Here is a 16,203-nt window from a genome sequence, read left to right on the forward strand (position 1 = left end):
TGGGAATATTCTCTTCCCCAACAGGAAATGGCAAAGAGCACAGCAAAAGCTGTCCATATAGTCCCTCCTAGGCTCTGCCCACCCCAGTCATTCGACCAACGGACAGGAGAAAAAAACAGGAGAAACTATAAGGTGCCGTGGTGACTGTAGTTAAAGAAAGAAATTCATCAAACCTGATTAAAAAACCAGGGCGGGCCGTGGACCGGACACACCGTTGGAGAAAGTAATTTATCAGGTAAGAATAAATTCTGTTTTCTCCAACATTGGTGTGTCCGGTCCACGGCGTCATCCATAACTTGTGGGAACCAATACCAAAGCTTTAGGACACGGATGAAGGGAGGGAGCCAATCAGGTTACCTAAACAGAAGGCACCACGGCTTGCAAAACCTTTCTCACAAAAATAGCCTCCGAAGAAGCAAAAGTATCAAATTTGTAGAATTTGGCAAAAGTGTGCAGGGAAGACCAAGTCGCTGCCTTACATATCTGATCAACAGAAGCCTCGTTCTTGAAGGCCCATGTGGAAGCCACAGCCCTAGTAGAGTGAGCTGTGATGCGCTCAGGAGGCTGCCGTCCGGCAGTCTCGTAAGCCAATCGGATGATGCTTTTCAGCCAAAAGGAAAAAGAGGTAGAAGTAGCTTTTTGACCTCTCCTCTTGCCAGAATAAACGACAAACAGAGAAGAAGTTTGTCTGAAATCTTTTGTTGCTTCTAAATAGAACTTTAAATCACAAACTACATCTAAATTGTGTAACAAACGTTCCTTCTTTGAAACTGGATTCGGACACAAAGAAGGCACAACTATTTCCTGGTTAATATTCTTGTTGGAAACAACCTTTGGAAGGAAACCAGGTTTAGTACGCAAAACAACCTTATCTGAGTGGAACACCAGATAGGGTGGATTACACTGCAAAGCAGATAACTCAGAAACTCTTCTAGCAGAAGAAATAGCAACCAAAAACAGAACTTTCCAAGATAACATCTTGATATCTATGGGATGTAGAGGTTCAAACGGAACCCCTTGAAGAACTGAAAGAACTAAATTCAGACTCCAGGGAGGAGTCAAAGGTCTGTAAACAGGCTTGATCCTGACCAATACCTGAACAAAAGCTTGAACATCAGGCACAGCTGCCAGTCGTTTGTGTAACAAGACAGATAAAGCAGAAATCTGTCCCTTTAGAGAACTCGCTGATAATCCCTTATCCAAACCTTCTTGGAGAAAGGAAAGGATCCTAGGAATTTTGATCTTACTCCATGAGAATCCCTTGGATTCACACCAACAGATATATCTTTTCCATATTTTATGGTAAATTTTTCTAGTTACAGGTTTTCTGGCTTGTACCAGAGTATCTATTACAGAATCCGAAAACCCACGCTTAGATAAAATTAAGCGTTCAATTTCCAAGCCGTCAGCTGGAGGGAAACTAGATTTGGATGTTCGAATGGACCTTGTACTAGAAGATCCTGTCTCAAAGGTAGCTTCCATGGTGGAGCCGATGACATATTCACCAGGTCTGCATACCAAGTCCTGCGTGGCCACGCAGGAGCTATCAAGATCACAGAGGCCCTCTCCTGCTTGATCCTGGCTACCAGCCTGGGAATGAGAGGAAACGGTGGAAACACATAAGCTAGGTTGAAGGTCCAAGGCGCTACTAATGCATCCACTAGAGTCGCCTTGGGATCCCTGGATCTGGACCCGTAGCAAGGAACCTTGAAGTTCTGACAAGACGCCATCAGATCCATGTCTGGAATGCCCCATAATTGAGTCAACTGGGCAAATATCTCCGGGTGGAGTTCCCACTCCCCCGGATGGAATGTCTGACGACTCAGATAATCCGCCTCCCAGTTTTCCACTCCTGGGATGTGGATCGCAGATAGGTGGCAGGAGTGATCCTCCGCCCATTTTATGATTTTGGTCACTTCTCTCATCGCCAGGGAACTCCTTGTTCCCCCCTGATGGTTGATATAAGCAACAGTCGTCATGTTGTCCAATTGGAATCTTATGAATCTGGCCCTTGCTAGTTGAGGCCAAGCCCTGAGAGTATTGAATATCGCTCTCAGTTCCAGAATGTTTATCGGGAGAAGAGACTCTTCCCGAGACCATAGCCCCTGAGCTTTCAGGGAGTCCCAGACCGCGCCCCAGCCCACTAGACTGGCGTCGGTCGTGGCGATGACCCACTCTGGTCTGCGGAAGCTCATTCCCTGGGACAGGTGATCCTGGGTTAGCCACCAACGGAGTGAGTCTCTGGTCTTCTGATCTACTTGAATCACTGGAGACAAGTCTGTATAGTCCCCATTCCACTGTTTCAGCATGCACAGTTGTAATGGTCTTAGATGAATTCGCGCAAAAGGAACTATGTCCATTGCTGCAACCATCAACCCTACTACTTCCATGCACTGAGCTATGGAAGGTCATGGAACAGAGTGAAGAACTTGACAAGCATTTAGAAGCTTCGACTTTCTGACATCTGTCAGGAAAATCTTCATTTCTAAAGAATCTATTATTGTCCCCAAGAAAGGAACTCTTGTCGACGGAGACAGGGAACTTTTTTCTATGTTCACTTTCCATCCGTGAGATCTGAGAAAGGCCAGAACGATGTCTGTGTGAGCCTTTGCCTTTGAAAGAGACAACGCTTGTATCAGAATGTCGTCCAAGTAAGGTGCCACTGCAATGCCCCTTGGTCTTAGAACCGCTAGAAGGGACCTGAGTACCTTTGTGAAAATCTTTGGAGCAGTGGCTAGCCCGAATGGGAGAGCCACAAACTGGTAATGTTTGTCCAGAAAGGCGAACCTTAGGAACTGAAGATGATCTTTGTGGATAGGAATATGTAGATACGCATCCTTTAGATCCACGGTAGTCATAAATTGACCCTCCTGGATTGTAGGTAAAATCATTCGAATGGTTTCCATTTTGAACGATGGCACTCTGAGAAATTTGTTTAGGAACTTTAAATCCAGAATTGGTCTGAAAGTTCCCTCTTTTTTGGGAACCACAAACAGATTTGAGTAAAACCCCATTCCTTGTTCCACGGTTGGAACTGGGTGTATCACTCCCATTTTTAACAGGTCTTCTACACAATGTAAGAATGCCTGTCTCTTTATTTGGTTTGAGGATAAGTGAGACATGTGGAACCTTCCCCTTGGGGGTAGTTCCTTGAAATCCAGAAGATAACCCTGAGAAACTATTTCTAGTGCCCAGGGATCCTGAACATCTCTTGCCCAAGCCTGAGCGAAGAGAGAGAGTCTGCCCCCTACTAGATCCGGTCCCGGATCGGGGGCTACTCCTTCATGCTGTCTTGTTAGCAGCAGCAGGTTTCTTGGCCTGCTTACCCTTGTTCCAGCCTTGCATCGGTTTCCAAGCTGGTTTGGTTTGCGAAGCATTACCCTCTTGTCTAGAGGCTGCAGAGTTGGAGGCCGGTCCGTTCCTGAAATTGCGAAAGGAACGAAAATTAGACTTAATCTTGGCTTTGAAAGGCCTATCTTGTGGGAGGGCGTGGCCCTTACCCCCAGTGATGTCTGAGATAATCTCTTTCAATTCTGGCCCAAAAAGAGTTTTACCCTTGAAAGGGATATTAAGCAATTTTGTCTTGGAAGATACATCCGCTGACCAAGACTTTAGCCAGAGCGCTCTGCGCGCCACAATTGCAAACCCAGAATTTTTCGCCGCTAATCTAGCTAACTGCAAAGCGGCATCTAAAATAAAGGAATTAGCTAACTTAAGTGCATGAACCCTGTCCATAACCTCCTCATACGGAGTCTCTCTACTGAGCGACTTTTCTAGTTCTTCGAACCAGAACCACGCTGCTGTAGTGACAGGAATAATGCACAAAATAGGTTGCAGGAGGTAACCTTGCTGTACAAAAATCTTTTTAAGCAAACCCTCCAATTTTTTATCAATAGGATCTTTGAAAGCACAATTATCCTCGATAGGAATAGTAGTGCGCTTGGTTAGTGTAGAAACTGCCCCCTCGACCTTAGGGACTGTCTGCCATAAGTCCATTCTGGGGTCGACCATAGGAAATAATTTCTTAAATATAGGAGGGGGAACAAAAGGTATGCCGGGATTCTCCCACTCCTTATTCACAATGTCCGCCACCCGCTTGGGTATAGGAAAAGCGTCGGGGTGCACCGGAACCTCTAGGAACTTGTCCATCTTGCACAATTTTTCTGGGATGACCAGGTTGTCACAATCATCCAGAGTAGATAACACCTCCTTAAGCAGTGCGTGGAGATGCTCTAATTTAAATTTAAATGTCACAACATCAGGTTCTGCCTGTTGAGAAATTCTACCTGAATCTGAAATTTCCCCATCTGACAAAACCTCCCTCACGGCCCCTTCAGATTGGTGTGAGGGTATGACAGAGCAATTATCATCAGCGCCCTCCTGCTCTACAGTGTTTAAAACAGAGCAATCGCGCTTTCTCTGATATGCAGGCATTTTGGATAAAATATTTTCTATGGAGATATCCATTACTGCCGTCAATTATTGCATAGTAATAAGCATTGGCGCGCTAGAAGTACTAGGGGCCTCCTGCGTGGGCAAAACTGGTGTAGACACAGAAGGAGATGATGTAGAACTACAGGGAGTGCAGAATTATTAGGCAAATTAGTATTTTGACCACATCATCCTCTTTATGCATGTTGTCTTACTCCAAGCTGTATAGGCTCGAAAGCCTACTACCAATTAAGCATATTAGGTGATGTGCATCTCTGTAATGAGAAGGGGTGTGGTCTAATGACATCAACACCCTATATCAGGTGTGCATAATTATTAGGCAACTTCCTTTCCTTTGGCAAAATGGGTCAAAAGAAGGACTTGACAGGCTCAGAAAAGTCAAAAATAGTGAGATATCTTGCAGAGGGATGCAGCACTCTTAAAATTGCAAAGCTTCTGAAGAGTGATCATCTAACAATCAAGTGTTTCATTCAAAATAGTCAATATGGTCGCAAGAAGCGTGTGGAAAAACCAAGGCGCAAAATAACTGCCCATGAACTGAGAAAAGTCAAGCGTGCAGCTGCCAAGATGCCACTTGCCACCAGTTTGGCCATATTTCAGAGCTGCAACATCACTGGAGTGCCCAAAAGCACAAGGTGTGCAATACTCAGAGACATGGCCAAGGTAAGAAAGGCTGAAAGACGACCACCACTGAACAAGACACACAAGCTGAAACGTCAAGACTGGGCCAAGAAATATCTCAAGACTGATTTTTCTAAGGTTTTATGGACTGATGAAATGAGAGTGAGTCTTGATGGGCCAGATGGATGGGCCGTGGCTGGATTGGTAAAGGGCAGAGAGCTCCAGTCCGACTCAGACGCCAGCAAGGTGGAGGTGGAGTACTGGTTTGGGCTGGTATCATCAAAGATGAGCTTGTGGGGCCTTTTCGGGTTGAGGATGGAGTCAAGCTCAACTCCCAGTCCTACTGCCAGTTTCTGGAAGACACCTTCTTCAATCAGTGGTACAGGAAGAAGTCTGCATCCTTCAAGAAAAACATGATTTTCATGCAGGACAATGCTCCATCACACGCGTCCAAGTACTCCACAGCGTGGCTGGCAAGAAAGGGTATAAAAGAAGAAAATCTAATGACATGGCCTCCTTGTTCACCTTATCTGAACCCCATTGAGAACCTGTGGTCCATCATCAAATGTGAGATTTACAAGGAGGGAAAACAGTACACCTCTCTGAACAGTGTCTGGGAGGCTGTGGTTGCTGCTGCACGCAATGTTGATGGTGAACAGATCAAAACACTGACAGAATCCATGGATGGCAGGCTTTTGAGTGTCCATGCAAAGAAAGGTGGCTATATTGGTCACTGATTTGTTTTTGTTTTGTTTTTGAATGTCAGAAATGTATATTTGTGAATGTTGAGATGTTATATTGGTTTCACTGGTAAAAATAAATAATTGAAATGGGTATATATTTGTTTTTTGTAAAGTTGCCTAATAATTGTGCAAAGTAATAGTCACCTGCACACACAGATATCCCCCTAAAATAGCTATAACTAAAAACAAACTAAAAACTACTTCCAAAACTATTCAGCTTTGATATTAATGAGTTTTTTGGGTTCATTGAGAACATGGTTGTTGTTCAATAATAAAATTAATCCTCAAAAATACAACTTGCCTAATAATTCTGCACTCCCTGTATTTCTACTCCCTTCATCTGATAAATCATCTTGGGCAACTTTACTATCTGTGGAAGTACTGTCCTTACTTTGTTTGGACGCTATGGCACAATTATCACACAATTTTGAAGGGGGAGACACATTGGCTTCCATACATACAGAACATAGCTTATCTGAAGGCACAGACATGTTAAACAGGCTTAAACTTGTCAATAAAGTACAAAAACCGTTTTTAAACAAAACCGTTACTGTCTCTTTAAATTTTAAACAGTGCACACTTTATTACTGAATATGTGAAAAACTATGAAGGAATTGTCCAAAATTAACCACATTTTCACCACAGTGTCTTAAAGCATTCAAAGCATTGCACCCCAAATTTGAGACCTTTAACCCTTAAAATGAAGAAACCGGAGCCGGTTAAAGTTTTAACCCCTCTACAGTCCCAGCTACAGCCTTTGCTGCGACTTTACCAAACCCAGGGGGTATACGATACCAAATGAAGCCTTCTAGGAACCTTTTCAAATACTTTCAGACCCACACACATGCAGCTGCATGTCCTGCTCTCAAAAGAAACTGCGCAGTAATGGCGCAAAAATGAGGCTCAGCCTCCTACAGGGAAGGCCCTTCCTGACTGAAAAGGTGTCTAAACCAGTGCCTGACGTTAAAAAAACGTTCCCCAAATTTTATAAGTGTGAATATCAATCAATCTTTATAAAAAGCCCAAATAAAGCAATCGATCTTGCCCATAAAAATGTCTACCAGTTTTATAGCCCACATTAAGCCCTTTATTCTGTTTGTTTTAGACTAAGAAAATGGCTTACCGGTCCCCGTGAGGGGAAATGACAGCCTTCCAGCATTACACAGTCTTGTTAGAAAAATGGCTAGTCATACCTTAAGCAGAAAAGTCTGCTAACTGTTTTAACCAACTGAAGTTATTTCATCTCAACAGTCCTATGTGGAAACAGCAAACGATTTTAGTTACTGCTGCTAAAATCATATTCCTCTAACAAACAGAACTCTTCATCTTTTTCTGTTTCAGAGTAAATAGTACATACCAGCACTATTTTAAAATAACAAACTCTTGATAGTAGAATAAAAAACTACAACTAATCACCACATACTCTTCACCATCTCCGTGGAGATGTTGCCTGTGCAACGGCAAAGAGAATGACTGGGGAAGAGAATGACTGGGGTGGGCGGAGCCTAGGAGGGACTATATGGACAGCTTTTGCTGTGCTCTTTGCCATTTCCTGTTGGGGAAGAGAATATTCCCACAAGTTATGGATGACGCCGTGGACCGGACACACCAATGTTGGAGAAATAATTATTTTAATAATAATCATTTATTATATTTATATTATTTTTATAATAATTGTAATCAAACCAAATCAAACCAGAGGCTTTATCTCAGGTAATAACAACCACTCTACGTGGCAACACAAAATTATGTCATTGTATAAGACTTAAATTGATGGTAAATTTCAGAATATAAGAATGTTGCAAAATATACAGTTTGCAAGTAAAACCACATATTTATTTAAAAAAAAGTATATATATTTTCTATAATAAAATATTTACAATCTAATTGGTATTGACTGCTCCTCTGCCCCTTTATTTCCTCTTTTGGCTGGGCTGTGATGTATAGAGCAGTCACATCCACTCTCTACCTAGGTTTTAAAGGGGCTGGACTTCAAGATTGTCATATGACACACATGCTGATTGGATGTTCACTAGAATTGTCATAAAAAAACATAACATTTGCAATAGAAGCATTACTATATGCACTAATTTAACCCTTTAACATATGGATTAAAAACAGAAAAGATAAACATATATATTTTTTAATGGCAAAGATTATGGGCTCCATGTACGAAGCAGCGAGAGCTGCTATAGAGCCCTTGCAGGGCAGGTTCGCATATGCGAGCCTGCTTCCCGCAATGTAAGAAGCAGCGGTCATTAGCCCGCTGCTTCTTACACTCCTCACCACCTCAGAGGTGGCAGGGAGAAATCACTGAGAGCTCGCTTGCTCTCTGTGATTGACAGTCCCTTCACGTGCGCGATTGGTCACGCAAATGAAGGAGCAGGCATTACACACTCATTGGAGTGTGTAATGATACACACGGTCAGCGGATAGACAGATCCGCTGCCGTATGCAGCGAAGGCGGGTGGACAGCTTCACAAGTTGAGAAGCTGTCCTCCCACCCGCATTTTAATACATGGGGCCTTAAATATAAGGCATTTGATTAGCTAAGGTTTACCATCACTTTTATTTTAAATTAAGAAAATTTGATGCAAACACGTGGTGTATGTGAGATTCTTGCATTTACACACACCTATTAAATTTGTATTGGTAGAAATGTTTTTAAAAAAAGCATTTAGCTAGATATCTATTTTACTAGCTGAATTTGGAATGTTTTGCAGTCCACAGACATATCACTTGAAATTGCCATGTAGAATGTTACAGGGGTTCCGATCTGAGTCCTGCAGATTCTACAGCCTCAGTTAGAGGAAAAGAAAGCAACAAAAATAATCAAATAACATAGCAATTGTTTTTAAAAGTGCATAATTAACCATTTTATGGAGAGTTACGTTTTGAGTTTAAGAAAATAATTTAGGATCCAGGGTAAATATAAATCAATGACTTAAAATAAATAAACAAATAAAAAAAATCAGATTTATTTATTTATTTTTTAAATGAAATGATACCTTTTTATTTAAATTAGATAGAAATTGTTTAAATAAAGCGCTTTTTGAGGAAAATCTATCTAAAGATAGTTTCTATTTAAGATACATTATAATCCAAAAAGTAATTCATCCTGAAATAAGGATAAGTTTTGAATTATGTAGCATGAGGCTCCATATGTCTGTAAGATTATATTGGACATTTTTCTATCTAGGAGATATTATCACATATTCTTGGTTTTGTAGTTCTCAAAACTGTGAATTTGTGTCTGTATCACAGAGTGGCTCTCTCTGCATCGGATGCCTAAAAAATGTTATTGCAGGATGCCTCAATATTGAGGCATCACTGCAGTAACATGAAAGCGGCAGGAAGTGATCATGATCGCTTCCAGAGCTTGAAAACACTGAGGATGTACATGGTACGTCCTTGGTCCTTAAGGGGTTGATCCCATTGTTCCCCTCAAAATCTATGTACACAGAATCAACCCCTTACTAAGTATCAAGAAGCTCAATAAATAGAAAAGTATTTGGAGTTGGATAGATCTGCACAAGGACCTACGTGTCAGGAGGGAGGGGCAAGAAGTAAAAATGAAAGTGAAAATGATATGTTATTGATTTAGATAAGTAAAACTATTTAAATTGTTATTAGTAAGGTAATGTTATTTTTCTTTAGTTAACCTCTTAAGGACATATGACGGAATTTTTCCGTCATAAAACAATTGAGCAAACAGAAAGCTGTGTCCTTAAAGGGTTAAATAAAAATATTTATATTATTATTGAGGTAATGATTTTTTTCTCCTTCCAATGAAGTAGAGCTGGAGAGTTGAGCAAACAAGAATGATTAACCTATGCAACCAGAGATCGTTAACCTCACTATAATTTCATAATTGTACAACTATGTATTTCTAATGGTATATAACCAAATCAGTAATTTCCTGATATAACTAGAAAAATAATCTGAAAAGTAATTATTCTAAAAATAAAAATTTATGCCGAACACCATGATTTAAATTTGAGTCTTACTGACTATGGATTTCAACCAAATCCACCCTTTTGGGATCTGAGGAAAATACCACCAAAAAAAATATCCAAATTAAAGTATCATCTCAATTCATGTTTGTAATTTTCTCTACATTAAAACATGACTTTATAATTGTCTATAGACTATGGATAACATGGTATTGCCCTCATCTTAATAATACATTTTGTAGCATAAAAGAAGCATCCAAATAGGTTATTTACATGACCTCTCCCTGGTTAATATTTTAAGCTAAGATTTTCCTACAAGCCGGCAAAATGACAGGAGTAGCTTATCTCTTACCTGTGAACATAGTGAAGCTGGTGGACAGAATCTATAGCCATAACCATCTCCGCCAGGTAAAATCGAGCCATTTCTTCAGGTAGCCTGTCCTCAAACTTGCTGAGCAACGTGAGCAGGTCTCCCCCAACATAGTAATCCATAACAAGGTACTGAGGAGGAACATGCAAAGGTTAGTAAGACCACTGAGAAATGAAGATCATATGGGTTAAGAGGAAATATATGTACCAGTTTATACACTGAGCATGAAAGTGATCGTGTTTCATTATGCCATCTCTAACATAGGCATGGATAGCTGATGTTTGTTATAATACCCCACTGTCTGGGCAATACTGACAAACCACAGCACATTGTTAGTCTGTTTACCACTAATCAGCTGGCACATGTCATAGAATATTCTAAAATAACATTGTTCGCAAACAGAGGAAAATAATTAGGAGAACAAAATAAAAACTACTGTAATTAACAAAACATTCTCTCACCAGTATCTTGGTAAAAGCTAAAATAACCCCTTGAATGCCAGAGAGGACTATGAATGGGAAGCAGCCCTCAATGGAAGGCGAGGGGTTAAAGACTGAAGGAAAAGGTTAGGCTTACAGCACCTACTATAAGGTCACATGCTGATGACCACTGTGGCAATGTTGTATAATATGGTTTGATAAAACCTGGAAGGCAGGATGCCATAGTTCCTAAAATGCTAGTTGTATCCTCTGGGGTTATTTTATAAACACCTCTGTGGAAATGTATTTGTAAAGAATGGCTGCACATATCCTCTGGAACAGACTAACAAGAGGGGGGGGGGTTAAGGGTGCTGTTGAAATGGGGGCCCTGACATAGCTTTTAACCCGGGGCCGAGCAAGATCGAGTTATGCTCCTGGTGAAGGGGGCACAACTCTGAGAGCCTGACAAGAAATAGTTATTTAATTCAGGACAAAAACAGAAGTTAAAAACAAAAACAAATAAACATTTTGTAATATCCTTTTTTTACAGGCAACAATTAAACTAAATTCATTGTTCCTTTGGGGGGACATTCTAATGTAAAAAACTACATGGTCTAAAAACCAAGCGAAACCTGTCCATGTGCTGCTCAAACCTGGAACACTTGTACCTCTTGAGTGGGAGTTTACCTAAAAGTAGGGCTGCAACTAACGATTATTTTCATAATCGATTAATCGGCCGATTATTTTTTCGATTAATCGACTAATCGGATAAAAAGAGAATCAATAATAGTTTTCTATGTTTTAAATAAAATCCACATAATGAGTGTTACAAATATAAACTTCAGACTAAAACTTTACATTAACACAACTTTTTCTTCAATTTTTAAGCAGCAGAGCACAGTTTTATAATTAAACAAAACAAAACCACAAACAGTTTGAAAAGAGGTAGAACTAGAAAGAGTTATGCTATCAATGTTAATAACATTCTGTTATTTACTCTTTCAGAAACTTTGCATTGAAATACAAAAATCTCAACATGTCCACATGCTTCTGGCTAAGGCTGGTATCTGTTTGCAGCTATATTTCCTGCAGCAGAGAAAAGGTTGTAGAGGTGTATAAGTAGGGTTTTGCCAATTTCACCAAAGTGGGATATTTATCTTTTTTAGCTCTTCACCAATGCTAAACTGTTTTCTACCTTGGCAAGGGGCCTCTCAAAGTAACCCTTGACTTCATTCTAACATAAAAATATCTTGAATATCTATATGCAATGGTAAATAACCAGCTGTAAGGTTATGGGAAATATCTAGTCCGCTCTAAAAATAATGAATATATACTTATAAAGGTTGAAAAACCAACTAATCGATTAATCGATTATGAGATTCGTTGGCAACTATTTTCATAATCGATTATTATCGATTATGACGATTAGTTGTTGCAGCTCTACCTAAAAGCTTAAAGGGACAGTTTACCATAAATTATTCTCCCCTTTAATTTGTTCCCAATGATCAATTTTACATGCTGGAGTGTATTAAATTGTTATCGAATAGCTATATTGCCTTTATATCAGCATTTGAAATAGCTGATATTGCCTGTGCTACCCCTACCTGTACTGAAAGTTTCTATACTTAAGTATAGGCTATTGACAAGCTATGTAAACACAGCCAACAGAAAAAAATAAAAAAGAATAAAGTTCTAAAATGTTAATTTTCAATTGTTCTCTTAAGTATTGTATATCAACAGAGATAAGAAAGGGAAGCATTTGAATGATAAGATAAGGATGTCTGATCTTTCTACAAGCTTAGCTTATTTTGATGGGTTGCTGTTTTAAAGGGCAAATCCAGCTATTTAATTTACAAAAAAAGAAACAGCAATTTCTCATACAATTTATACTATGCAACTGGTATAACAAGTCATTGTGAACACATTAAGATGAAAACAATTTTACAGTACACTGTGCACTGTCCCTTTAACCCCTCTGCATAGGCTGAAACACGTGGGTTCAAGCACGATGTCTTACAAAGGTTTATCTGATGATTTATCAACAAAATTCCCATAGACTTTAATGGTGAATTATGTAGAAAACTCATTAGATGACATTTTCTACAGGATTGTGATGGGCTCCATATTTATCTGTCTGGTAATGCTAAACGGACTCGCTGTAGAGAACTAGATAATGAAATCTTTAGAGTGTGCATTTAATAGATCATATTACAATAATACACATTTGCATTATAAAACATTTTACAACCACAGTAAAGGAATCTAACTTACTAAATAGTTGTCATCCTGGAAGGCGTAGTGTAGCGTTGTGATCCACTGGCTATCTCCATTCACCAACACATCTCTTTCTTCTCGAAAGCAAGCCGTCTATGGAGCAGACAAATACTGTATTCAGTTTATAAAATACGTGGTCAATGTGAACCCAACACTACAGCTGGGAGTCCATTAAAGTGACAGTAAATACCTTGTAATAACAAGACATTTATGTTGTGTTACCATAAGATAACACATCAGCCAAGTCTTAAAACAAATTGATATTCTTTTTACTTCAATTATTTTATTAGTCAAGCTCCACTTGGAGAACCAATCTGAGCTTAAGTCCACAGACAATAAGGCTAGCTGCTGAGTTAGTATAAAGTGAATTGTTTTGCTGTTGTTATCTGATAAAGCCAATTCACAACATATATGTAGCAGAGTTAACCTTGAGACATCAGCCGGGTGCAAATCAAGTTCTGACAAATAGAAATAGCTTAATTTTCAGAGCTAAATTACACAAAAGGGGGCAAAATAAACAGTAAAACTATACTACAAACTTGTTTCATTGTGTATAACTAATCATTTTATATAAAAATCTCAAGGTGTTTACTATCTATTTACTGATATAATCATTCATCATCAGCATTAGACAGAACAAACAGAAAATGTGTTCATAAAGTGAAGCCAAACCCTTACACTAAAAGTTCCATAAATTGTAAAATGCCCTAACTGAGAATACCATGTGTGTGATAAAGTGTGTAATGAACCAGCTAAATTAAAGTGAAGGTAAAGTCAAACGCCTTATAACAAATAATTAGAGATATGATGGCAAATAAATATAAGTTTCATTCATCAATTTGTTATAAAACATATATTACCTGTGATATCTAATGTTTATCTGATCTAATCGGCTTTCCGAAAAACAACCCGTACATTTTTCTTTTGTTCTAAATAACCATCACGTGCTTCAGAGATCCAATTGATTTTCTGGCCGTTAGGCGGCCGTCAAATTTCGTCATAAACATTGCGGCTTCAATGCGCATGTGTGGCAATTTCTCCTCAATTTTCAAGCGCGCGCGTCCTCGTTTCGCGCATGTGCATTATAACATTTGGGTTGTAGTCATTGAAGGAGCTGCCGAGGAACTCAGACGGCAACATTTGTTTCGCTCAGATTACCTACATTCCCTAAATGATGCGCATGCGCGGTTAATCCGTGCTCGATGTGCACGAGTATGCGAAACATATCTCCTATTGCTCGAGGGCCACAATGCAACACATTAAGTGCATGTTACCTGACCTAGGGAACAGTTCTGCTGTACACTGATCTTACGCTTTACACCTTTACAAACAGCATATGTGTACTACTAAGGATATAGGAGACATACAATTGAGCAAGAACCTATATATCTTTCTGGATCTGAACCATAAGAACAGTACATAAATGCATCCTATTGTAAGTCTGATTTTAGCATTTGTGACAGACAAAAACAAGACATATGTCTAGCTAAACCTTTATGTCTAGCTAAACCTTTATGTCTAGCTAAAGCATTATGTCTAGCTAATATGTCTAGCTAAACCATTATGTCTAGCTAAAACTTTATGTCTAGCTAAACCATTATATCTAGCTAAACCTTTATGTCTAGCTAAAGCATTATATCTAGCTAAACCTTTATGTCTAGCTAAACCTTTATGTCTAGCTAAAGCATTATGTCTAGCTAAACCTTTATGTCTAGCTAAAGCATTATGTCTAGCTAAAGCATTATGTCTAGCTAAAGCATTGTGTCTAGCTAAAGCATTATGTCTAGCTAAAGCATTATATCTAGCTAAAGCATTATGTCTAGCTAAACCATTACGTCTAGCTAAAGCATTATGTCTAGCTAAAGCATTATGTCTAGCTAAAGCATTATATCTAGCTAAACCTTTATGTCTACCTAAACCTTTATGTCTAGCTAAACCTTTATGTCTAGCTAAAGCATTATGTCTAGCTAAACCATTATGTCTAGCTAAACCTTTATGTCTAGCTAAAGCATTATGTCTAGCTAAAGCATTATGTCTAGCTAAAGCATTATGTCTAACTAAAGCATTATGTCTAGCTAAAGCATTATATCTAGCTAAAGCATTATATCTAGCTAAAGCATTATATCTAGCTAAAGCATTATGTCTAGCTAAAGCATTATGTCTAGCTAAACCATTATGTCTAGCTAAACCTTTATGTCTAGCTAAAGCATTATGTCTAGCTAAACCATTATGTCTAGCTAAAGCATTATGTCTAGCTAGCTAAACCATTAGTCTAGCTAAAGCATTATGTCTAGCTAAAGCATTATGTCTAGCTAAACCTTTATGTCTAGCTAAACATTTATGTCTAGCTAAACCTTTATGTCTAGCTAAACCATTATGTCTAGCTAAACCATTATGTCTAGCTAAAGCATTATGTCTAGCTAAAGCTTTATGTCTAGCTAAACCTTTATGTCTAGCTAAACCTTTATGTCTAGCTAAACCTTTATGTCTAGCTAAACCATTGTGTCTAGCTAAAGCATTATATCTAGCTAAACCTTTATGTCTAGCTAAACCATTATGTCTAGCTAAACCATTATATCTAGCCAAACCATTATGTCTAGCTAAACCTTTATGTCTAGCTAAAGCATTATGTCTAGCTAAACCTTTATGTCTAGCTAAAGCATTATGGCTAGCTAAACCTTTATGTCTAGCTAAAGCATTATGTCTAGCTAAAGCATTATGTCTAGCTAAAGCATTATATCTAGCTAAAGCATTATATCTAGCCAAACCATTATGTCTAGCTAAACCTTTATGTCTAGCTAAAGCATTATGTCTAGCTAAACCATTATGTCTAGCTAAACCATTATGTCTAGCTAAACCTTTATGTCTAGCTAAAGCATTATGTCTAGCTAAACCATTATGTCTAGCTAAACCATTATGTCTAGCTAAACCATTATGTCTAGCTAAACCTTTATGTCTAGCTAAACCTTTATGTCTAGCTAAACCATTATGTCTAGCTAAAGCATTATGTCTAGCTAAACCATTAGTCTAGCTAAAGCATTATGTCTAGCTAAACCTTTATGTCTAGCTAAACCTTTATGTCTAGCTAAACCATTGTGTCTAGCTAAAGCATTATATCTAGCTAAACCTTTATGTCTAGCTAAACCATTATGTCTAGCTAAACCATTATATCTAGCCAAACCATTATGTCTAGCTAAACCTTTATGTCTAGCTAAAGCATTATGTCTAGCTAAACCTTTATGTCTAGCTAAAGCATTATGTCTAGCTAAACCTTTATGTCTAGCTAAAGCATTATGTCTAGCTAAAGCATTATGTCTAGCTAAAGCATTATATCTAGCTAAAGCATTATATCTAGCCAAACCATTATGTCT

General features: G+C 38.8%; 1 protein-coding gene across 1 annotated transcript in view; it reads right to left on the reverse strand.

Annotated features, from left to right (window-relative positions):
* CDC42BPA (CDC42 binding protein kinase alpha) overlaps nucleotides 1-16,203 on the reverse strand; it is a 643,466-nt gene that overhangs the window by 359,190 nt on the left and 268,073 nt on the right. The window contains exons 4-5 of the mRNA XM_053712628.1: nucleotides 12,830-12,925; nucleotides 10,122-10,270 (exon numbers count right to left, since the gene is read on the reverse strand). Coding sequence (XP_053568603.1) covers nucleotides 10,122-10,270; nucleotides 12,830-12,925 — 245 coding nt within the window. The remainder of the gene's footprint in view (nucleotides 1-10,121; nucleotides 10,271-12,829; nucleotides 12,926-16,203) is intronic.

Source organism: Bombina bombina, chromosome 4 (assembly GCF_027579735.1).
Source record: "Bombina bombina isolate aBomBom1 chromosome 4, aBomBom1.pri, whole genome shotgun sequence".
In the NCBI taxonomy this organism is placed as follows: Eukaryota; Metazoa; Chordata; class Amphibia; order Anura; family Bombinatoridae; genus Bombina; species Bombina bombina.